At 42.8% G+C, this 25,245-nt stretch overlaps 1 protein-coding gene across 5 annotated transcripts in view; it reads right to left on the bottom strand.

Annotated features, from left to right (window-relative positions):
- AREL1 (apoptosis resistant E3 ubiquitin protein ligase 1) overlaps positions 1-25,245 on the bottom strand; it is a 43,703-nt gene that overhangs the window by 3,237 nt on the left and 15,221 nt on the right. Inside the window, exons 2-19 of one of the 5 annotated variants that reach the window (XM_045807813.2) lie at positions 23,516-23,628; positions 18,545-18,605; positions 16,989-17,215; positions 15,862-16,099; positions 11,263-11,432; positions 10,839-11,019; positions 10,387-10,634; positions 8,593-8,670; positions 7,497-7,638; positions 7,245-7,366; positions 6,213-6,288; positions 5,359-5,468; positions 4,512-4,691; positions 4,215-4,340; positions 2,932-3,061; positions 2,786-2,844; positions 670-759; positions 99-274 (exon numbers count right to left, since the gene is read on the bottom strand). In XM_045807813.2, the coding sequence (XP_045663769.1) occupies positions 99-274; positions 670-759; positions 2,786-2,844; positions 2,932-3,061; positions 4,215-4,340; positions 4,512-4,691; positions 5,359-5,468; positions 6,213-6,288; positions 7,245-7,366; positions 7,497-7,638; positions 8,593-8,670; positions 10,387-10,634; positions 10,839-11,019; positions 11,263-11,432; positions 15,862-16,099; positions 16,989-17,215; positions 18,545-18,560 (2,369 nt within the window). In that variant the 5' untranslated portion in view covers positions 18,561-18,605; positions 23,516-23,628. Of the gene's footprint in view, positions 1-98; positions 275-669; positions 760-2,785; positions 2,845-2,931; positions 3,062-4,214; positions 4,341-4,511; positions 4,692-5,358; positions 5,469-6,212; positions 6,289-7,244; positions 7,367-7,496; positions 7,639-8,592; positions 8,671-10,386; positions 10,635-10,838; positions 11,020-11,262; positions 11,433-15,861; positions 16,100-16,988; positions 17,216-18,544; positions 18,606-23,515; positions 23,831-25,245 lie in introns of all 5 variants that reach the window. The other 4 variants (XM_045807816.2, XM_045807815.2, XM_045807812.2 and 1 more) reach the window with 4 other exon arrangements.

Raw genomic sequence — 25,245 nt, forward strand, 5'->3', positions numbered from 1 at the left:
GCAAGGGGAGAGGTGATTAACTCACACCGCTGGAAACACTGGCCGGGGCTGGAAGACCCTCCCCCACCAGACTGTGCCCCAAGCACTCTGAGACCTACCACGTGTGTGCAGTCGGCAGCGTGCTGTGGGTCGGAGCGGCAATAATCTGGAATGAGGGACAGAGGGCGGCAAAACCTCCAGGTGGCAGCTGAGAGGAGCCTGTGGTGAACTGTAGCAGCCGAGCCAGCTCCTCCTGGGTCAGACTGGACACCACGGTCCAGAACCACCTCATGACCTGGTAGGGAGAGCACAAGGTGGGGTCACATTCAGTGTGCAGCCCAGGACTGGACTCTGGGGAAAGAAGAGGATGCCCGGAAGGGGACACGGGTAGCAACGGTCAGAGTCGGCAGCTTCTCCAGGGATTTACACGGTTACACCGTCGGCAGGGCAGCGTCTGCCCAGCTGGTTCTATTCCTTTGCCTTTCTGACGTACTCCTCCTCTGGCAGCTGGCACGACAGCCCTCAGGGACCAGGGCTCCCTTCGGCTTGGACAACCAGCTGTCTTCCCCTTGTGTACCATTTCTTCCCTGGTTGACGTGTCTGCCTCTCTGACTCCTCGGCAATTTTCTTCCGAAAGTTTTTCCTTGCCACATGGCACAAATCCAGTGAAAAGAAGTCTGGCCCACTTACCTTTTCTCTGAAATGCCATGAGCCGCCAACAACCACTGCATGGGCTTTGAAGTCAGACACGCTGATGTCCCCAGTCCCACACATCAGCAGCTGGAGAAGACAGTCAGGTGTTACTAGGACAGGCAGAGGAGAGACACCCAATATAAGCTCAAAATTGCCTACGCTAACATGCAAAACATGGAGTAAAGGAAACACCAGGAAAAAGACCATTAGGCGAGATCATAATGCCAGAACTCTGCTTTAGGAAAGTTAATAAGAACAGGCCGATGGCTCCTAACCAGTGTGGTAAAAATCACACAGCTTTTAAAAACACATACAGATGCCCATGGCCTTACCCTAGACCTACTGAATCAAAATCTCCAGGAATGGGCTAGGAACTTGTGTATTTTGAAAAAGTTTCCTGTTACTGAGGTGCACCTCTAATTAACAACTACTCCTGTGGTTGGACGCCTGGGTGGTTCAGTTGGCTAAACGTCCGACTCTTGATTTTGGCTCAGGTCATGACCCCAGGGTCATGGGATCGAGCCCCGTCTCAGGCTCTGTGCTCAGTGGGAAGTCTGCTTCTCTCCCCACCTCTGTCTCCCTCCACTCACACAACTCTAAAATAAATAAATAAATCTTAAAACAAACAAACAAACACCAAAGAACTGTTGTAGATTATTGAATTGGAACAAAAGACAGGCTCCTCCCCTTTGATGAAAACCCCCAGCTCCATTTATGAATTTGTCAGATGACCTTTCCTGTTTCCCAGGATCCATCCTTCCTTTATGGATTTAACTTTTATCACCTTCCCTTCAGCCCTGCCTCTACTTGATCAGATAAATTTAAAAAGTATATAAAAAATGAGAAATTATTGACATCAGAGGCCTGAACCTCTTGCTATGTCTGAATTTGGTTCCAGATCCAGCATGTGACTTAGCAGATTCAACAGCTCTCAAGAATGATACGTCCTCGTCAAGAGACCAGAAAAGCCCAAATTAAGCCTGAGGAGCTTTGGCTCCTTCAAAAAGAACTTGCTAAGCTAATGAGTAAGAGTAAGGTGTGGAACAACTCTAAGAGACTGTGTCCTTCCTTCCTCCTCACTTTTACAAACAAAGGTTATGCTTTATGATAAACCGATAAACACCAGTAGCTCTTCCTCAGCCCAAAAAAATAACAGCACTAGGTGACAGGTCTATTGGAAACTTGAGGCTGAGTGAGGGATGGGGCATTCATTTTGTTTGAATTTCATGCCTGAAGGTACAAATGTGACGAAAATCGCACACAACTTTGATTCTTGTTCTAGAGGCCAATTCGGTTAATAAGAATAATCGCTGCACAAGACCACCTGAAACCACTTTTTTGTTTTCTCATCTTCGAAGACGAAATCTCCTCCTTACAGGAAATAGTTTGCAAAAACACGCTCCTCATAAAGGCTGTGGTAAGTTGGAACCAATAACTTGCTGTGTATGTATCATTTGTGAGCAACAGATCAATGACCACCTGATTTCATTTTTTGCCCACAACGTCTATTTTGATAATTATAGAATGGTATTCACCATCTTAGGTCCATTTTTTGGTGGTTACAGGATCTGTGATAAGAATATATTAACTGTAGAGTATTGTAGCCCAAAACTTTGAAATATGTCACATTTGTTGGTTTGTCTCCTTCCCTGGAACATAGCTCCATGAGGGCAGGGACTCTGTCCTATTCATTGCTAGCTCCCCAGTGCTTCAAACGTCCGTGTCTTTAGGAGACAATAAATAGTCCCTGAACAAATAAATTCTATTATTCCCTTAAATCAACTTTAAATGCCACAGGACTTACAAGGACTGTACATAATACCAATGTTCCTTACTATTCAACCAGTATCAATAATACTGGATGAATAAATGACTATTAATTATTACTCTTCAAAAATAATTAGTTATTTGGTTCTAATGTTCACATTCTAATGTTTTGAAAGCTGGAGAAAGGGGCAATGCGTGGAAGAGTGACAAAAGTGAAACCAACTCTTGCATGAAGGACTTTCCTACCACATCTCACAACAGAAGGTGTAACGCGCTGGTTCCTGTGGGCACACTCACATACCCGGTCAAGAATCGGGGGGTGGGGTCCGTAATTGTAAGCACTTACCTCAAGCTCGTTTTCATCAAAAATAGCCAAAAGGTTCTCAGGGACCAACTCATTCAGGCCTGAAACAAAGTGGCCAAGTTAAAGCCAAACCCACACCATGGCTACAGGCGTTTTTATCTCAAGGCCAAGAGTAGACAGGCTCTCACCTTTTAGGAAGTGTTCCACCTCCTCTTTCACTTGACTGGCCAGTCGATATTGGGCCAATAAATTTAAATAGAAGATTTTATTTGCATTGGTGACTGGGGTTTGAGCTCCACCTGTCATGAGTTCTACAACCTGAAAGAAGAGACAAAAAGACAGATGGTGGAGGCTGTGGATGGGAGTTGATCAGATGACACCTGCCTGGTACTTTCTGTAAACCCAGCTACAGTCATGAGTTTCTGCTACACATTCAACCTCTCAACACCTCTGGTGTTATATAGTTACTAAGCTTCAGCAGTCCTACCACCGTTGCCTATTCCACTGGCTGCTAGGATATTGGAATGAGCCTTCTCTGACTAGGTCAAACGGTGGTGATGCAACAGAAAGATGTCCTGGTTCTTTGTTAACAATACGCTGACATCTCTCTGATCCAAAATTAAACCCCTCATGACCTTTTCTTTTAAACCCCTGAGCCGACTTATCTGAGAATAAATAAGGCCACGTAAGTAGTGAAGACATCTTTTTAGATTTCAGAAATTCTAAGATGGGGACAACTGTTCCTTTACCTTAACAATGTGCTCACAAAGGCCATGTGATTATCAATACAATGGTATTAGTGGTCACAATTTTTTATTTGTTGCCATTTTACTTTCACTTGTATATTACTGCAACTTTACTGTCACAATTATCATCTGATATTATTTAACCCCACAACATAAACAGAACCAAATTTGCATCAGAAATGTTTTTGGCCAAAAAAAATTTTTTTTAATTAAAAAAAAAATTTAAATTAAACTAAATTAAAAAAGAAATGTTTTGGGCCAATAATTTTCTAGTAAAAAAGCCAAAAAATACACAGGCACGGTGTTAAAATTGGAGTTATCTGTATCACGGCCACTGAAGTTGAGGAAGACACTGCTGTCTCTCCCAAAGCTGCTTGTGCAGTGACACTGGATTTTCATTCAGTTCTTTTTCTACTGCAAAGTAGGAATGGGTGGGATATACGGGTACATGTGTCTTTCGCTTCATCATACGGGCCAAGATCATCACGTGTGGGATGCAATGTCCTGATATGGTCATCACTAGCCCCACGTGCTTATTTACATTTAATGAGAATAAAATAAAGTGAAAAACTCAGTTACTTGGTGAATAACCAGGCACATTTCGGGTGTTCAAACACAGCACAGACAGACAACATTTCCATCATTGCAGAAAGCTCCATTAGGTAGTCCTGCTCTAGAGGAGACTGGGAATCATAGGATCCACAGGCTTTTGTTCTCTTTCTCACCTTATCCAGTTGGCCTGATTTGTTATATTTCTCTTCTGCAAAGACCAGCTCCATCTCACTCATGTCATTGTTGAGGATGAAGCAAACTTTAGATTTGTAGAATTCTGGGTCATCTGTTTCAAAGTACTGAGAAGACAGAAGACAGAACACAACATGACTACTCTTACCCAGAAATGAAATCTGTAACTGTTTGGAACCACTTACCCCTTCAACCTTAAGAACAATGAGCTCAGTGCGGAGGGATTCCAGAATTAATGAACAGTGGCCTTGGTAAAGAATGTATACCTAAGACTTTACCTTGTAATGCATACGCAGTCCTATGATTTGGGCCAAGAAAGAGCGGGTGAAGCGAGCTCGGACCAATTGCTTGTAGGCTCCTCCTAGAGAGGACTCATAGAGACACTTGCCCACCAGCCGCCCTGCGAACTCATACATCTTCAAGCGCAGATGAGCAGGGCGATTCGGGTTGGGATGTACCTGTCAAAGAAAGGGATTAAAAGACTCTGGGTCATTTTTTTCAAGCTTAGTTCTGGAAGACCCTCCCTACCAACCCCATCCCAAGGGAGTAAGAATTTCAGTGTTAGAATCAAAGAGTCATCTAAATGGCATTAGTTGTTCGGCAGCTACCATGAATAATTTAGAGTGAATGGAAGATGGAGGGCAAAGAGGGACTTACAGTAAGTGGAAAAATATTACATTAAGTTTGTGGTCCCTGGCTGAGTATGGAAGTTAACCAGTGGATGATGTGATGCCTTTCCCCTAAACCAGAACTTCTTCCAAACAAAGTCTACTTCTCTACTCCTGATATCTCTGCCTAGTCAAAGATCTAGTACAGAATTCAATGGCTTTAGGTATGTTTTGAGAAAGTGGCCTAATCATTATAACAATTAGTAGATAGCTATTGCACTATAATATGTTTTAGTCAAATACTCATCTATCTGAATTTTCTCTTATTTTACAGACGAAATATAAAGGCAAAGAGGAGGGAGGCAATCTAATTTGGGTTCATATTATATCAAAATTAAGAACAAGACACAGGTTGTCAATTTACCAGGACTGTTTCATGATCTCAAACCCTTCTTAGACTATCCATTATAACACAATTGACATTTTCCACCCACCCATGGGGAAGTCACAAACTCACTAATGCTTGGTTGTTGTCACTGAATCGAGTGAAGAGCTGATTGGTGGTATCAAATAATGCTTTGCAGATTAGCTCAAACCATTCTCGGCGAGGCCCTCCCCAGTCCAGAGCTGAAAAGTATAATAAAAATAAGTGGGGGCGCTTGGGTGGCTCAGTTGGTTAAGCGTCCAACTCTTGATTTCAGTTCAGGTCATGATCTCAGGGTCATGAGACTGAGCCCTGGACTAGGCTCCGTGCTCAATAGGGATTCTGCTTGGGATTCTCTCCCTCTCTCTCCCTCCTCTCTCTGCCCTTCCCCCTGCTGGCACACATATGCTCTCTCTCTCTAAATAAATAAATCTTAAAAAAAAGAAAAGAAAAGAAAGTGATCATCGATTCATCATTCGACACTCTCCACCTTCCTTCCATCCTACTCCACTAGTGTTTCCCCACTCCAACTCATCTAAACTGTGGCTTTTTTTTTTTTAATCCCACCCCTTTCTGTAGGATTACAGGACTCAAGTATTCTGCTCATTAGGTTAATGCCCCCCAGTATGAAAACACAGGAGATCAGAGATCCCAGGAAATGGACATTTCTCTTCTTCTACAAAGGTTACTTTCCCTTCCGGTCCAGACTCTTAGAGCTTGCCCTCCCAGTCCCCGTGTCTGTGTTCTACAAACCCCACCAAGCCACCTGGTATGGAAACACCACCTTTTCTGTTTCAACTCATGACTTCTTTTCCATTTGGAAAAATAAGCTTGAGCAGGGGCAGGGGGAGGGGGGATATTTTTGTTATTTGTGAAGAGAGGGTAAGGAGGAAAGGAGGAGGGGGGAAGAGAGTTAAAGAAAATAAACATAAACTTTTAAAACTGACCTTCTTCATCTTGGAAAACCACTTCAAAGTTCTTGCTCCAATCTGAGATGGAGAAATTCCGAGTGGCTTTCAGAGACTGAAAAGCAGTGAAGGGAAGGAAACTGTCGGAAGACTGGTGGGCATCTCTTGTGTGTTGGAGACAAAAACACAAGAATACTGCCACTGTCCCTTTAACCATCAGTACTTGGAGGAGATGTAGTACTTATAAACTTGAATAATATCATTTCATATTTAAAATGCACATATCTCCAGAAGAAATTTAAGATTTTAAAAAACAATCTAATTCATCTTTATACCATTGCTTTGTTGGGAAGTTGAAGCTTTTTTTTTTTTTTAATGCTCAATTTACTATGAGAAAACTCTTATGTAAAGAAATAAAAGGACTCAAATTAGGAAGCTGTCAGCAAGAGAAGCAAGGAGTCCTGGTTTTCAGCAAAGTACAGCATCCACTGGAACTCTCTATCCACAACGCTGTGTTCAGACAGGGAGCCATGCCACACAGAGAATGTGGCTGAGAAAAGGGGTTTCCAGTCACACCTACCAGAGCCAAACATCACAAACACTTTCTGGACAGGGACCAAGCCTTCTCATTCTTGAGGAATGCAAGAACTATGCCAGTGTCTGTGCAGTGGAGACAGACACACATCAGGTGTTCCTTTTCCAGCAGACCAGAGTGACAACAGAAATAATTTCCTTTTAACCCAACAAGAGCTCTTCTCTTCCAGGGATTCAAGACCAAGAATGCTCTTCTTTAACAACTACTTCTACCTTCCCCACATAGAAGTTCCATGAGATAGTTCAGGAACTAGTTTAGTACAGATTATAAAGCCAATGTGTCAACTAGTCTCTCCCTTCAATAATATGTCTTGAACAAATCTACCCCAACCTTTAATAGTCTTTAATAGATATGTTTAAAGAGAAGAGAAATTTGGGTTTCATAAAAAAGATGACCTGGAGGATATGACCAAATACCAAAGAGGTTTCTAGTTGCAAAACCCTGACAAATAACAATGGAAATGAAACTTTACGCACCGATTCCAACAAGGTGTGTCTGCTGACCTTTAGGGTGACTTTGGAATGTGGTCTTTTCATATGTACCTGCCGAAGCTCTCGCTGGAAAAAGTTCACCTTATCCTGAAAGGTCTCAGAGCCTCCTGCGGAGCAAAGGATCCATCACGATGACAGCCTCATTACAAGACATCTGTGCAGTCCAGCCCACACCTTCAGACACCCAGGGTGGTTGGGGTTGCTGCCTTTCCTGTCAGAAGCTCTGTCCAACCTTACCTATATTCTTATGGAGGGAGCGGATGAAAGTGGCTGCTAGAATGTTCCTCTCCTTACAGCTGAGCTCCACAGGTGGTTGAATGCCATCATCTACCACCAGTGTGAGGAGCTTATGAACAGGGTCGGGGCCAAGGTATGAAAACTAACAAAGGAAAAAAAAGAAGGCGTTAATCTATAAAATCCTGAAATCCAGCAAAAACTTTCCCTAACCTTCGGTACCAACCAATAAACAAATTAAGCCTATTTTCTTGAAGTGAGTATCTCCCAGGAGTATATCGCCTTGTTTTTCATCTCAATGCTCTATAATCCAACTGTACTTCAAATCATTTGTCACAGAGACTAGATTTAGTGAGGACCATAGGCAACACTACGGCCCTCCTAACATAAAATATAAGGGTGAAGGCAGTAAAGATATATAAGATACAGGGGCACCTGAGTCAGTTAAGCATCTGCCTCGGCTCAGGTCATGATCCCAGGGACCTGGGATTGAGCCCCGGGTTGGGCTCCCTGAGCACGGGGGAGTCTGCTTCTCCTTCTGCCCCTCCCCCTGCTCGTGCTCTCTCTCTCTCTTTCTCTTATATGCTCTCTCTTTTTCAAATAAATAAATAAAATCCTAAAAAAAAAAAAAAAAAGATCTACAAGATACAAATGACTAGCTGACAAGGTTAGGCAGACTGGCTGGAGGAAAGCAATTCACCTTTAGATTCGAAAAGCTCAGAAAAGTTAAAACAAATGTTTTTAATATATGAGAATGCTCATTCTAAAAGAGTTAGCTTCAGTGCACTGGGAAACCAAGCTTGGGCCAGAACTGCCAACGCCCTCTCCATTAAGTTAGTCTCAGGGGCAAAAGATAACTGTTGAAGAATTTTGACTTGCTACTAATTCCTGTGTCTGTAGGCTTGTGTCCTTCTAGAACTTCTATATTCTTCATGCCATGTTGTAAGGAGAAAACAACCCTTTCTTTTTGGCAATGACTCCTGTGTGCACAATAAGAATTTCGGTGAAACACCGAAAGCCCTTCTATGAAAAGAGAAAAGGCAGAAACATTCCAGGGTTGAGTTGGCTCAGTATTAACCAGATGTAAGATTCAACTTACTTTTGTTCCTGGGCACACTCGGAAGGTATAAAGGCGCCAGGGAATGATTTTCAGGTAGAATTCTTTCACTGAGAATTGCTGAAGGACCAAAATACAGAAAAGGAAGGGAATGATAAACAGAAAGGGTCTATTTGGGTATTGTAATTATATTGTCTTTTCTTTAAATTATGTTATGTATTGTAATTAAAAAATCAGAGTTCCTACCTCCATTCCTCATAAACTCTTCCCTCAATAATTTCTTAGTCCTAACATCAAATCAGTAACATCCAATTCTATCTTAAAATAGGCAAATCGAAAATATTACTCTGACAATGCGATTTCACACAGAGACACTGCATAACCTTAACACTCAAGTCTCACTACCATTTCTAAATGTCTGAGATCAGGTTTTCACTTTATGAGTAAACATTTCACCTAGAAATGGGCAAAATTTCCCTCTGTTCATCTGGGTGCTGCTCAGACTTCCTCAGTGGACAGGGGATACCAGTGGCCTACATGCACTGCTTTCTCTCTATTAGAATGGTACCAAGGATCTGCCACGGGAGGGCAGGTGGGGGGTGGGGGTGTGTGTGAAGGTGGTGGTGTGGTTTCAAACAAAAAAGTTTATAAAAATACGTAAGAATAATGAATGGTCTCTTTATAGTGTTATAAAAAAAGGAAAAAACAAAGCAATAACTTCTAATCCAAAAAAACCCTATTATCTAAATGTACAGATCAGACTTTTTCTTGATTTAAAAACTCTTCGTGAAGAAAATTTCAAACACATACTGAAGAAGAGAAAACGGTACAACGAACCCATCACCAGGTTTAACAGTTACCACTTCATAGTCAATCTTGTTTCATCTACACCTCACCCTGGCCCTCATTTCCATTCCCCTATTCCAAAGTAGGGCTAGATTTTTAAATGATAAATGACACATAGTGAAGTCTGAAGTAGAACAAAATTAGAACTCTGTTTTGGTTATGAGATTAAAGGGATGTAATAAGACGTTTCAAGAGCTCTTTCTTCTGAGATCTGAATGACTAAGCAAAATACAAATATTAAAAAGAAAATTCCTAACACACAGTGCCTCTTAGCTCAGGGGCCTTGGGAAGCTCACCTCCTTGCCTCTGCCAGAACTTCTCTATTCCAATCTTGTTGCCTGATAGTGACATGCGTTTATTGTGGTTTCGCAAAGCACAGAATGAAAGACCAAATTGTTTCAAAACAGCATAAGGGGCCAAGAGTAATTTTTATACCAGCGTAAAACTTTTAATGGTCGAAAGTAGCTTTCTTTAAAATTCTAGGAGCCATGTCTTGAAAAATTTTCCCAGGAGCAAAAGGCAGAATGCCTCTGGTGCTCTAAAGCACCAAGATACATAGAATCTCGAGACAGAGTTTTCATCTAGTCCAATCCAAACAGGTGCAACAGAAGAGGGGGCACCATCTTCGGCTCAACCTTAAGTAGCCTCTCTTAGTAGCCCAGAAAACCTACAAGTCAATGATCTTGCCCTGATTCTCACGCTAATACTTTGTGGTTTTATTACAATGGCCAATTATTTGCAGGTTCACACAGGGGGATTTTAAGACAAGAATGGAAGGTCCAGGGGTGCCTGGGTGGCTCAGTTGGTTAAGCAGCTGCCTTTGTCTGAGGTCATGATCCCGGGGGCCTAGAACTGAGCCCTGCCCTGGGCTCTCTGCTCAGTGGGGAGCCTGCCTCTCCCTCTCCTTCCGCCTGCCCCAACTTATGCCTTCTCTCTCAAATAAATAAATACACTCTTAAAAAAAAGAATAAAAAGAATGGGAGGTCTGACCTTTGGTGACACATAGCAGTACACCTTCTTCGGTTTCTTCACCTTCTCAGGGGTCTGGCACTCAGAGGGTGAATCTTCATCTTCCTCCTCCAGAGCTGTGGAAGGCCGGCGCTGGGAGGAGCTCATGTGCATGGGTGGAAGGTGCCAGGGTGTGCTGGTACAGTTGGTAGCATTATAAAGATAAGCCTCAAAGTAAATGCTCACTCCTGAGGTGGACACATTGCGTTCAACAATGTTCTTCTCATTCTCTGAAGTATAACAAGGAATAAGGTTTTAAAGTAGGAGATGGGGGAGAAAAGAAATGACCTGTCACTAGACCTTTAGTCCATAGGACTCTAAGCCAAGTTTGGCTCAAATACCAAATGTGTGTGAGGCTGGGCAGAAGAATGCAGACACACAAAGAACACGTGGTCTGGGAACGGGACTAAATCACAGCTTTTCTTTCAACTCACCACTTAGGACAATAATGTCAAATTCACCATTATTGATTGGCTGATTTTGGTATGAAATGCAGGCATGGAAGCAGCCACGAGAATGCAGGGTGAGTCGCAAGAACACCTGGCAGGTCTGCCTGTTGGATGTCACTGACTTCTCAAATGAGACACCAGTGCTCTCTTCTTCTTGAGGACCGAGCTATAGGAGGAAAACAGAGCATCACTGAATGCATAGAATTTTCCCTACTGCATGGCAATTTACTCTTTACAAAGAACTCTCCTATCTACAAGCTGATCTAAGTCTCCTAATTCCTCATAAGACAGGCACTGTCAGATGAAGGAAGGACAGCACAGAAGTCAGGGTGGAGACAAGAGGAAGTGAAGGAGAAAGGGTGAGAATGACAGAGAAGGAGCCCATAGAAGAGGAAGGGAAGCTGCTTACCTCATGAATGGACACACTGTAATTGTGCTCGTCTCTCAAGGATGCGGAATTGTTGGTCGGATTGTCATACTCATCTCGGGGCACTATTTGAAGGGTGTGTGGCTGTCCACAGGTCAACACAAGAGTAGAAAAGTGGCACACTATTTTGGTCTTGGAAGGAACCACCATTCCTGGAAGACAATGGAATCTAATCCTTAGAGGAGGTCTTTTCAGAGCACAAAGATCTCTTCAATCAGTGAGCCCCAGAGAGCTGGGCCCCACCCAATTCCTAGGGATAAACACCACCATTAAGAGGATGAGAAAAAGAAAGAAAAAGAGATTCATTCAAATGAACTGGGGGACTCATTTTCATAAACTTCCAACCATTGCTCTGCTAAACAAAATAAGAAAAGGACTCAGGAAACAGAACTGAGAGTTCCATAGTGCCTACACAGTCCCACTGGGAAACTGCAAGTGAGGCAGGCCTCAGAAATAAGTGCTAAACAACTGCAAAACAAAGAGACAAAAAACCCCTGAAACACTTAGGTGCAAATCTAAGGACAAATGTACAAGACTCCTACGCTGAAAACTACAAAATGCAAATGAAAGAAAGGAAGAGGTCTGTATAAAGTCAGAGGTTACCATGTTTATGAACTGGAAGATTCAACATAGTAAAGATGTCAATCTTCTCCAAGTAACATACAGATTTAACACCATTCTTATCAAATCTCAGTGAGAATGTTTGTAGATATAGAAAATATTGTTCTAAAATTTGTATGGAAAGACAAAAGGATCTAGAGTAGCAAAATACAATCCTGAAAAACAGTAAAGTAAGCAGAGTCAGTTTACCCAATTTCAGGATTTACTGTATAACCACAGTAATCCAGATTCTGTAGTAATGATGGAGGGACAGACCCAAATATCAATGGAACAGGACAGAGGACCCAGAAATATGTCTAACTGATCTTTAACAAAGGTACAAAAGAAGATAAACGTAACAGGAGAAAGATGGTCTTTTCTTTCTTTTTTTTTTTTTTTTTAAAGATTTTATTTATTTATGTGACAGAGAGACAGCCAGAGAGAGAGGGAACACAGCAGGGGAGTGGGAGAGGAAGAAGCAAGCTCCCAGCAGAGGAGCCCGATGTGGGACTCGATCCCGGAACACCGGGATCACGCCCTGAGCCGAAGGCAGACGCCTAACGACTGCGCTACCCAGGCGCCCCAAGATGGTCTTTTCAACAAATGGTACTGGAGCAACTAGACATCTATAAGCAAAAAAATAAAATAAAATAAAATAAAATACCCAAAAACAACAACAAAAAACTTGACATAGTATACAAAAATTAACTAAAAATGGATCATAGCCTTAAATATAAAATGTAAAACTTTCAGGGAAAAAAACACAGGAGGAAATCTTCGGGATCCAGAACTTGTCAAAAAGTTCTCAGATAACTAAAGCATGATCCTTAAAAGAAAAAATTAATACACTGATTTCATCAGAATTAAAAACTTTTGGTTTGTGAAAGGCCGTGTTAAGGGGACAAAAAGAAAAGCTAAAGATTGCTAGAACAGGGGTGCCTGGGTGGCTCAGTTGGTTAAGCATCTGCCTTCAGCTCAGGTCATGACCCTACAGTCTGCCTACATCAGGCTCTGCGCTCAGTGGGGAGCCTGCTTCTCCCTCTCCCTCTGCCCCTCCCCACTCATGCTTTCTCTCTCTTACTCTCTTTCAAATAAATAAAATCTTTAAAAAAAAGACTGACAGAACATATTTGCAAACCACATATATAGCAGAGGACTAGTATGTAGAATATATAAAGAATTCTCAGTAGTAAAAAACAAAAACATCCAATTAGAAAATAGGCAAAAGACATTTCACCAAAGAGGATACACAAATGGAAAATAAACACATGAAAAGATGTACAGCATCACTAACCCTTAGGGAAATGCAGATTAAAACTACCACACCCTTGGGACGCCTGGGTGGCTCAGTCAGTTAAGCATCTGCCTTTGGCTCAGGTCATGATCCCAGAGTCCTGGGACAGAGTCCCCCATCAGGCTCCTTGCTCAGCGGGGATCCTGCTTCTCCCTCTGCCTGCCGCTCCCCCTGCTTGTGCTCTCTCTTTCTGACAAATAAATAAATAAAATCTTAAAACAAACAAACAAACAAAAACCTATCACACCCTTAACAGAATGGTTAAAATAAAAAACAGTAACAATATCAAATATTGGCAAGGATGTGAAGAAGAAACTGGATCATTTATTCATACATTGCCGGTAGGAATGTAAAATGCTAAAGGCACTCTGGAAAAGAGTTTTGCAGTTTCTTAAAAATACTAAGTGTGGGGACGCCTGGGTGGCTCAGTTGGTTAGGCATCTGCCTTCGACTCAGGTCATGATCCCAGGGTCCTGGATCAAGTCCCCCAGCAGGCTCCTTGTTTAGTGGGGAGCCTGCTTCTCCCAGGGCCGCCTGCCACTCCTCCTGCTTGTGCTCTCTCCCTGACAAATAAATAAAATCCTTAAAAAAAATACTAAGTGTGTAACTACCATACGACCCAGAAATCATATTCCTGGGCATTTACACTAAAGAAATGACAACGTATGTTCACACAAAAGCCTGTGCATGAATTCTCTTAGGTTTATTCATAACAGCCCCAAACTGAAAACGACCCAGGTGTCTTTCAACTGGTGAATAGTTAAACAAACTGTGGTACATTCGCACTGTGGAATACTGCTCAGAAATAAAAAGGAACCAACTACTGGTACACTCAACAACTTAGTTGAATCTCCAGGGAATTAGGCTGAGTGAAATATAATTTCATTTATTAAAGATTTTTTAAATTGTATTTATTTGAGAGAGAGAGCGCACACAAGTGGGGGGCGGGAGGGGCAGAGGGAGAAGCAGACTCCCTGTGGAGCAGGGAGCCCGCTGCAGGACTCCATCCCTGAACCCTGGGATCACGACCTGAGCCAAAGGCAGATGCCTAACCAACTGAGCCACCCAGGCACCCAATATAATTCCATTTATATGACATTCTTGAAATGTCATTATAGGAAATAATAGAAATGGAGAACAGATTAGTGGGCGGCCAGGGGTTAAGAAACAGGTGGGTGGGGGAGGGAAAATGTGTGGCTATAAAAAGGCAACATAAGGATCCTCATTGTGATGGAAATGTTTTATACCCTGACTGTATCAATGTCAGTAACCTGGCAGTGATACTGTACTTTAGTTTTTTAAGATCTCGCAACCCTTGGGGGAAACTGGGTCAAGGGTACACCAGATCCCTCTGTTATTATTTTTTTAAACTGCTGGACATTCTACAATTATCTCAAAACGAAGAGTTTAATTTTAATTTAAAAATAAAAGACTGATACATATGGTAAGGCAAAACTGTTCACCACTGGTGGCAAAGAGGTGGGGTGATGATAATTCCCGTGGAAAGGAGTCTGAGTGAGTCACTGAAGTAAAGGAGGAGATACATGCAGAGCGACACGGCTGGGAGCCACCTTGTCCACAACCTTCCACTATTAGAAAAGAAAGAAAACTGAGGACCGGGCAGGCAAAGATAGACAAATCTTAAGGCTCCTCTTCTTATCGTTTGACTCCAAACATTCCCAAAGTCCTCTCATTTCTGTGGATACCAACCTGCCCAGTGCTTAATGACACCCTCCAAAGGAAGCCAATTGGGGCAGGGCACACAGAGAAGACAGGATCTTAACACACTAAACAGATTCGCTGCAGAATCAGAAGGCAGAGATTACACCTGGAGGCTTCAAAGTCAGTGAGCATCTATTATCTGGCATAAAGGATATGAGTGGGGTTAAAAAGTAAAGACAGAGGCCTCAACTCTTAGATATTGGCAGCTGGGGCAGACATTCTGCCATAAGAAGGAAAACACGTATGGGCAGTAAGGGTGGAATTAGGGCCAAGGGGCTTTTCCTTGAAAAGATTTAAAAAATCAGAAGAATGTATCTTTTGTCTATTCTGGCACCCTTACCCCTTAAGAACTTATTACGCTGATGACCCAGCAATTCCATTCCTACAGAAATAAAACCATATGTCCACATAAGAACTTGGACACAAAGGCTCACAGCAGAATTATTCACAGCAGCCAAGGGTGAAAACAACCCGAATGTCCATCAGCTGACAAATGAGTAAATAAAAGGTGGTATAGCCACACAACAGAACGTCGTTTAGCAATAAAAAGAAATGAAGTACTGATTCATGCTATAGCATGAATTAAACTTAAAAGCATTATGCTAAGTGAAAAAGGTCATGTGTTTTATGTGTTTTATGACTACCCTTATATAAAATGTCTGGAGTAGGCAAATCTACAGAGTAGATAAATGGTTACTTAGGGATGGGGAGGTTTGGGGGAAATGGAGAGTGACTGGTAACGGGTACTGGATTTCTTTCTGGGGTGATGAAAATGCTCTAAACTGACTGCAGTGCCAGTTGCACAACTATGAATTTTTAAAACCATTTAACTGTATATCTTAACTGGATGGATGATGTGGCATGTGAATTAAATCTTAATAAAGGTGTATGTTTAAAAAGCAAGAAAGAAAAATACAGGAAGGAAGGGATGGAGAAAGGGAGGAAAAAAAGAAGAAAGAACATACCAGGCTGGAAAATCTTATAGTAGGGACTGTAGGCCACGTTTAATCCACCAAGCTTCACTGAGATCTCGTAACGCCCCGCCCTGCGCACAGTGAAGGCCACCTTGACCACGTTGGAACTGGGTTCCTGGAGGACTTCCTGGGTCACTGGAATTTCCACTGCCAGCTCGACATGAGAGATGTGAACTCTCAGTCCCACAGGCCGATGTGCCGGGAAAGGCTGCCCGTTCTTGTAGAATAACTGTGGTGGGAGATGAGGGGTGCTCATTAGTGAGCAGAAGCAAAAACCATTTCCCACCTAACTCAAGAGAGTGTGGGGAGGGAGGAGGGAGCTGGCAAATCCCAGTAACCACTGTCCCTACAGTCCTGCACACAGACACAGAGAGAAATACCACACCTCAGAGAAAACATTAAATCGTGAACAAATTCTTAACTTGTTCAGAAGACAGGGATAAAATATACTGCTGAATCCATTTCAACCTGACATTTCTGAACTGCAAATGCTGTGCCCTCTGCATACCCGGCCCTTCTTATTATATTATCGCTGCTAACCCAAATGTGAAGGTAAGTCAGTGGGTACCACCGGCACCGAGTGAGCTAAGGTCCCAGGCAGGGCTGGGGGAGGAGGGATGGGCAGGCAAACTTTTCTATAAAGGGCCAGAGGATAGATATTTTGGCTTTGTGGGTCATACCCAGCTACTCCACTCAAGTGTGGTTAACTACTCAAGTGTAAAAGCAGCCACAGGCAATACAGGAAGATGAATGGGTGTGGCTGTGTTCTAATAAAAGTGTATTTACAGACACAAGAGGTGGGCCTGATTTGGCCCCTCAGGCCATAGTTTGCCAACCCCCAATCTATAACACCTATTCTTTCTGGTGATATTTTTCTTCTTTTGAAAAAGTAACATTAAGCTTTATCCATCTTCAAAGCTAAGCATCTACTAAACCAAAATGATAGAGAAATTTGTGACCCTTCCAGATAGTAACAATTACTAAGTCCCTGGGAATGGCTGAAAAATAAGGAAACATGTTAACATTCCAGGCCAGCACTACCAACAGACTGAATGGGGCTCTGGAAACCAAGTGATTCAGAAAACCCAACGGGTATGGAGACAGAAACATTCCCTTACATGCACTCGGAAGGCCATGCTGTGGCCCACCTCATAGGGGTCCTTCCAATCCCAGGAGACTTTGCAAGACCGGGGATCCAGGTAATTTCCCCGCACGTAGTCATAAATAGTCCGGTCCCCTCTGCGCTCACGGTCCTCATTCTGGAGGAAGCTGACTACGCGTGCGGCAAGCTCAAAGAGGAACTTAATTGTGAAGAAGAATGCAACCACAGACACTGTGATTCCACCTATGTAAAAGAGAGAACACATATACCACCTGCCAGTTACACATTATAGCTTCTCATTGTGGAAAAGGCCAGTCATCTCTCAAAAATTAAAAGAAGTCAGGATGAGAGGTGCCTGGGTGACTTAGTCGGTTAAGCATCCACCTTCGGCTCAGGTCATGATCCCAGGGTCCTGGGATCGAGTCCCGTATCGGGGAGAGGATGGAGCCTGCTTCTCCCTCTCCCTCTGCTTGTGCTTGCTTGCATGTGCACTCTCTCTCTCTTTCAAATAAATAAATAAAATCTTAAAATAAATAAATAAAGAAGTAAGGATGAGAGAACAAGACTTCCAAAGAAACACTGTATTGGGCCACTACGTCTGTGGGTGAAGAGAAGAACTTCAAAGATTTTATTTATCTATTTATTTATTTATTTATTTATTTATTGAGCATGCGCAAGCAGCAGGAGGGGCAGAAGGAGAGGGAGAGAGAATCTCAAGCAGACTCCGCACTGAGCACAGAGCCTGACACAGAGCTTGAGCCCATGACCCTGAGATCATGACCTGAGCCAAAACCAGGTTAGATGCTTAACTGACTGAGCCATCCAGATGCCCCAAAGAGAGGAACTTCTATACCAGTGGTCAGAAACTACAGGCTAAATCTCATCCACTGCCTATTTTTGTAAATCAAGTTCTATTAGAACACTGCCCCACCTATTCATTTACATATTGTCTAGGGCTGCTTTTGCCCTAAACCAGCAGAATTCAGTAGTTATGACACAGCCTGTATGGCCTGGGAAGCCGAAATATTTACTCTATGGACCTTTACGGAAAAAGTCCACCAACCCTGGTTCTTTACTGCAGGCCACATAGAATGCCCACTCCCCAGCTCCCTGCATGTGCTAGGCCCTCACAAGAGTCCTAAAAAGAATGTGAATTCTATTCCCTGCATTTGAAAGTCTTCCCCTCTCTTGTCCACTTGGCAAAAGCCCTCCCCGATCCTCACCTGCATTAGGAGTTCCCTCTTCTGGGCTCCCTCAAACTTCTGCATATTCACCTATTATAGTCCTTCTCCCCCTTGACCATCTCCCTATTCATGTTATGAACTTCTTGAAGGCAGATTTTTGCCTTATTCGACTTTGACTCGGCAGGAAACAGTGTCTGGCACGGACCAGAATTACTCAATAAATATTTCCCAAATGAGTGAATTCCACTGCCAACTCTGTGAAGGTACATTCTGGCACAAGTAGAAATATTTCTAAGTCTATTTTCAAGGGGAAAGGGATAGGCAGGGAGGCAAAAAGGATGTAGCAACCCTAACAAAAAGATAATAAAGAGTTCTTTCCATAACATACCAATAACGTAAAACATCAGGTCCCTTCAATGCCGACGGACAGCCGAGGATCACAGCTGCAGCTGCAAAAGAAAACCTATTTAGTTTTTTCTCCAACTCTTCTTTACAGTCATCTCAGGGAGAGACAAAGAACATATGGCTTGAGTTGACTGACTCGAGCCTTACTATCCCTGTCCTCTCTCTCCAGCCTGACAAGTGCCCTATGACAAATTTCAGTGAACAGTGACTGCATCACTCCTAAAGACTTCCAGTCTATGACCACCCTTGGAATGCCACAAACAGCCACTTGCTTTAGTGCTAATTACAAAATGCAATAACATGGCTTTCATCTTCTTAGATCCAGGGCTGCAAGACAGTCTCCCTCCCCCCATGCAAAGTAGTGCTAATTAACATAAGCAAAGAGGATAATGGAATCACTTTCCCCTTCTATTTGCCTTCTGGAAGTAATTCATCTGAGTGGAAGTAGTTGTATCAAATGTGGATTTTTTGAAAGCAAGTATCATTATCATCACGTTGGCATTATGTAATTAAAGTGAACCACGGGTCATCCCAATAATAAACAGTGGGCATGTGAAGTCATTTTTGCTGTTACCACTCAAGACAACAGGTCCTGTGGAAGAGGAGCTCAGCAGAAAGGCCAAGGACAGAAACAAAAGGAGGAGACTGCATTTCTCCTAAGTGATGCCTGTCAAGGTCAGAACAATTCAAATGGGCCAGAGTTTGAGGGGAAACTTCCACTGTTATTAAACTTGCTTCCAGAATAAGACTTCAATCGTTGTTACTTGTTTGAACCACCCAAGGTATTACCAAGGAAAAACGCAATGTACATTGGCACTGGTATCTTATCACGGAGTTCTGACTTTAGTATAGGCTGTAAAAGCTCTCCATTCTACAGTGCAGTGAATTCATGCTTTTCGAGTCAATGCATATAAAGGTTATCAACATTAGCTCAAACCAGCAGCTTTTATCAGCACTAGAATATTACTTAGAGACAAGACAGCTGAAAATTTCTAGGTTCAAATGTGGGAGGGACCAAAACAAGTTTTGGGTTTTGTTTTGTTTCGTTTTTTTAAATAGGATATGCTTTTATATCTAACTATACTGGAAAAATTTAAAAGGGAGACAGAAAATGGCCATTAGTTCCTCTGATAGCAACAATATACCCAATGGAATCCACAGACAGTAGGTAATTTGAGGGATGAGCACGTCACATTTCACAGAAATCCCTATTTAGACTGGGGTCTAAAGTCCTACTAGAAAAGAAATCCACACAGGGAACATTAGCACAGTCAATAGCCATGGATTCGGCTCCTCCCAGTAGGGTCTATGATAAAGAGACAATATATAGAACCCGAATTTGGGATCACAATTACTGAGCCTCCTTCCCAAACAAGTATCTCATCTCCTGGGACCTTATGCCGAAAGCTGCTTTCACCTCTCAAAAAAGCATCTGTCTGCACCTTACAGGATGCAGATGACTTCCTAGATGACTTGCTAGAACCCAGGCTGGCAGTTTAACTGTCTGAAGTACTCCCTCAGCTGGATGTCATCCAATCTGATCCTGGACATGAAAATCTGGTCTTTAGCAAAGTTCTAACACTCGGCAGAAAATAAAGTGTATGTGGCTGATGTTACAGGACTTGTGGTCTCAAGTCTCTTACTCCTTGGAAGAACAAGAGCCATGCCTGATTTATGGCACATATCATGAGGGCCGGGAAAAGTCCCATGCGCTCTCTCTGACAACTACAACCTTTTCTGGGAGAGGCAGTGGACAAGCAGTAAGTAGGAGGCCTGCAGACCAGTTCCAAGGCTGCAAGTGCGTGACCTGTCCAGGCTTCAGAATTCTCCTTGCTATAAAAAGAGTTGGGGCTTAGTCATTTCTATGGCGCCGTCTCCTTTAGTGTGGTAGGACTTCAATCTAACTCCCCACAGCCATCAGGACTCGAAAATCAAATAGTATAGCCAAGAGGACAATACAGAGGATGAGGGCATGGACTCTCTGGGTTCAAACCCACTCTCTGCCACTCACAGTGTGACCATGGACAACTTATTTCATCTCTCTGGAGACAGTCGGTTTCCTTATCTGTCAAATGGGGTATATCTACCTGTACCTCGGAGGGGTGTCTGTGAGGATGAAATGAGTTAACACATGTGAACAGCCTAGAATAGTGTCTGGCACACAGTGAATTGTCAGTCTGAATTATTATTACACTTATTACCAGTCGTGGTAGCAGCATCACTACCCCTTTGTGTCAGAGCCAGTAGGAAACTCTGGGAACCTCTCGACTGGCCCACACCTTCTTCAATGGGAAATGCATCAGAGCTACAAAGCACGTGGCTTCTCTTACTCTACTTCAGATCTCTGCCTACATGGGAGTTCTTCATACGGTTCTAATTTTAAGACCACAGATTTTTATGAAGAAGAGTTCAAATTCATCCTAAAATAATTCGTCCAACAAATAACTGGGTACCTACTTAACGTGCCAGGTGCTGGAGGAACCGTGGTGAACAGCCACAGTCTCAGTCCACATGAAGGGCCGTAACGAGCTCAACCCTGCTGAGTCCTTGTCCATTTTTCCCCATTCACTTATTTCTCAAATTGTCACCACTGATCTAGAACACCCAGACTTTTTCCAGTAGGTCAAGTCTACATTTCTACCCCAATTCCCTTTATTATTTAAAACTCAGCATACCTACTACTACTTTTTTTCCCAAATGACTCTCCTCTCTTCTGGAGACCTCCTTGTGGCCAGGGAATGAGCTCTGTCAATTCACTACCCCTTGATCGGACCTTTACAAAGTATCCCACTTCTCTACAATGGCTCTCAAACCCTCCCCGACAGTGTCTACTCATCTCTCAACTGGTCACATTTTGAAGTTGCCTTCCTTCTACATTTTCCGCCCGTCTTGTTCCTCTTAAATGCTGTCACAAATCTTCCTATCTTTGTCACTCAGACCACTTTTATTCCAGATTTCACTTCCAATCTGTTAGTATTTTCTGTTCTCCTCCTGACCCCGGCAAGGCTCTCAGCTCTGTCTCCACTCCCATCCCCAGCCACAGTGTTCCCCTTGGCCGCATCTCCCACAGTACCTTGTTTTCATCCACTTGAGTCCTTTCCACCTTTAGATCTAAGCCCTGAAACGTCCCATCTCCATGCTTTGCAAAAGTCACTTCCTCTGCCTAGACTATCCACTCCCCTCTCATGCCTCCATCCATGGGAACCCAAAGTCTAGGGAAAATCCTGTCTCCCCTCCCTGAAATCTTCCCTGAGCCTCAATTTAGAAATTCCGTCCCTCCTCTGAATTCTCACATAACTTTATTATTTGTCTTATAAAAGTTATATCCTCTTTCATTTTAGTCCCATGTTTGTTTTATTTTCCATTTCAGAGTAGTAAATAACATGAGGCAAAGACTAGTCTTCAAAATTCTCCACGGCATCCAACATAATTGCATATAGTAAATGCAATAAATATGAATGAAATACCTGAACAGACAGGGTCCAATGTCTGTTCTTTCCTTTGTCCAGAATGCCTAAGGATCAGGAATTTTCCAGATGGGACCTCCTTTCCGATACAGTTTTTAAAGACTTCTCTAAGTGGCAGTATCTTCATGTGGGCCAGGGGTTATAAACTCTTCAGACCACAAGTTTACCAGTTTATTGCAGTTCTGCAAGTCTGTACCAAATACCCACAACCACAGTCATGGGTTCTTATGCCTGGCATGGTATCTGGTTTTATGGTTCTATCTTCCTTATCTTGAGCTTTTATTTTTCTATAACGGTTTCTATAGCACCCTCCACTTTCTGCTGCTCACGCCTCTTCTTCATAAAATTATTTTGGAACTCTTCCCCCGTCTCCTTCAAGCACAAAGAAGCAGTACGTTAAGCATCTGCCATACTAATCCATGACATTCAGCTACACGAGTATTTTGTTTCCAAGTTCATCTCTTTAGTGTCTTGCTCTTATACAATTCAGCAAACTGTGACACTCTAAGCTAGCAGAATAACAGTAGTAGCAGCAAAGTAATATTCACTCCCTACCCTTACTGAGCCACTTATGGTAGGTGAAGCACTAAGTGCTTATGTGTGTTAGCCTAAGTAATTGTCTCCCTAACAACTTGGTAAAATAAACACTATTATTCTCATTTTACAGATTAAAACACACACACACACACACACACACACACACACACACACACACACACACAAAAGCTGGGCTTGGAAAGTTAACTTGCTGAACATCTCCCAGCTGGTTAAGTGACAGAGCTGAGACTCCAGCCTATGCCTAACTCTGAAACCCAATGTTCTAAGCCTCATACAACACTAAATCATGACAAAGAATGGAGTCATAGCGATAGTGAGGTATTTGGGAACAGGAAAGGTGAAAAAAAACAGGTAGAAGAAAGAATGAAAAACATTACTTAATCTTACTGTGAGGAGTCCCACCATGAGGTTAAAATTAGCAAAATAAATGCTTATGGCCCTTTTTAAAATCTTTTGAAATAAAAATAAAGCATGACAAAGGAAAATGGAATGCAGTACCAATTATCTAATGCAGAAATATCACTTGCTTACTAAAAGATCCCGGGCAAGTTGCTTAATACTACAGCACTTTGGCTCACATTACCTACAAAAGGCGGGGGAGGGGGAATACTTGAAAGTGCCTGCCTCAAGGGAATGTTAGTTGACTAACATAACATAGTCTCAAACTCTGCTTTTTCAGGAGTCTAAAGATTCGAAATTACAATATTAAATAAATTTCTGCACTGACATTGAAGATCAGTCGTGAAAAAGTCATTTCCCAGAAACAGAATATTGATTTCTTCATCCTCAGAGGTGTTCCAGGGGTGGGAAGGAGGAGGGGAGATCCATTCTAATCACAACTGTGCACTTCAACAGCTATCGCTTGCTGAAAAGGCTTAGGAACTGGTCTCTGAGTCCATGTTCTGTATTCCAATAACAAGTGGTCTTACCTTTAAACGAGGGCCCATGTTCTGAGAACCAAGTGGAGCACTCCTATTCACCGAAGCAGGCGACTTTTGGCACCATTCACCTTGTCCTCCAACGTCCACAGGAAAGAAAACTGCTGCAAGGTCAACGGAAAGTGTCTGTCCATCAGACATTCATTGAGGATGTGTCACAGAGGCAGAGGGTCAATATTTCTGGAACGAACTGGAGGAATTCCAGGGTGGAGAAATAGAGCCCAAAAAGCTATTATCCTGGACTTCTCTCTAGTGCAGGGTGCAACTGACTGCCAAAGGATGCGTGTGTTCTCTTGTCCCGGGATCCTACCCAACAGAGAAAAAAAGGGTCATGGAAGAGGTTTTTAATTTCTGAAAGAGAATGCCCAGAGAACAACAAAGAGGAGAGAGAGAGGACGGGCAGAGGAACTGTGGGGCCCTAAAAATGAGCGAGGCCTGGGAAACCTGGACCAAGCTTTCCCAATTAAAACTCCACAAAAAAAGGCAAGTGGCAATCACACTGCCTGAACTGTATCACTCCTCAAAAGGAAGCTCCAGCACTTCAGTCGATTCTAATCCTTCAAGGGAAGTAACTAGGGCACAGATTTAAAGAGTGAGCCTTGGGGCGCCTGGGTGGCTCAGTTGGTTAAGCGTCTGCCTTCGGCTCAGGTCATGTTCCCAGGGTCCTGGCGTTTAGCCCTCCATTGGGCTCCCTGCTCACTGGGGCGTCTGCTTCTCCCTCTGCCCACCCCACCCCCCCCCCGTGCTTGTGCGTGCTCTCTCTCCCTCTCTCTCTCTCCAATAAATAAAATCTTTAAAAAAGAAAAAAATAAAGAGTGAGCCTCCTCACTACCACATGCCCAGTTCCAGTTTAATGGGGCTGGAGCACAGGGTCTGGGAATAGGGTGAAGAAAAATGAGACCACAGGATAGGCAGGGCCACATTACAGAGGGCCTTAGAAGCAATCAAGGTAATACTCCGTTGGAAAGGGAAAACCACCAAAAAGCTTTGAAACCTAACCTATCTTCCTAGGCAGTCTGCTCCCTTTGCGCCCATGTCTGCATTTCCAAGACACGGTGAAACAACACTGATTTTATTTTTTAAATAGCAAAATTTACTTTTCTGAGTGGGGGAAAAAAGTCTGTGAACTTTCAAGATAAAGTCACTAAGTAAAGTCTAGTAAAGTCAGTGTGTAACTGAAAGACATTCATAAACTAAACATAGCAGAAAGGGGGGTTTATGACAAAGGATACACGAACAGCCCCCATAAAACAAATGAGAAGAGACTACCCATCACTGAACAAAAAGAGATGCTCTTTCCACATGGTGGGAACTGTGCTCAGTGCTTCATATATGTTAACTCACAACCCCAGGACACAAGTAAAAGTATCCCTATTTTAAAACAGATGAGGAAATCGAGGTACTTTCTCAAGATCATGCCCCATAAGTAGTAGAGGTGAGTCAAACTCAGATAACCGGGACCCAGAATCCATGCTTTTTAATGACTGCCCGACTGCCTCCCTACCCTGGGAAACGAAGAAAGAAAACCCACAAAGCTAGTAAGAACAGCAGAATGGAAGGAGTGAAGGCCAGCAGATCAAACAAGTTGGCAAACTTTTATAATTAAAAATAACCAAGTATATGTATGTATTTTAAAATATGGTGATAGAATTGCCAAGTACATGAGCCAAAAGCTGGATTAACCAGCAACTGGAACCAGCTTCAAGGATCCACAAACAAGA

Source organism: Ursus americanus, chromosome 26 (assembly GCF_024610735.1).
Source record: "Ursus americanus isolate L20-20 chromosome 26, mUrsAme1.1.p, whole genome shotgun sequence".
NCBI classification, from domain to species: domain Eukaryota; kingdom Metazoa; phylum Chordata; class Mammalia; order Carnivora; family Ursidae; genus Ursus; species Ursus americanus.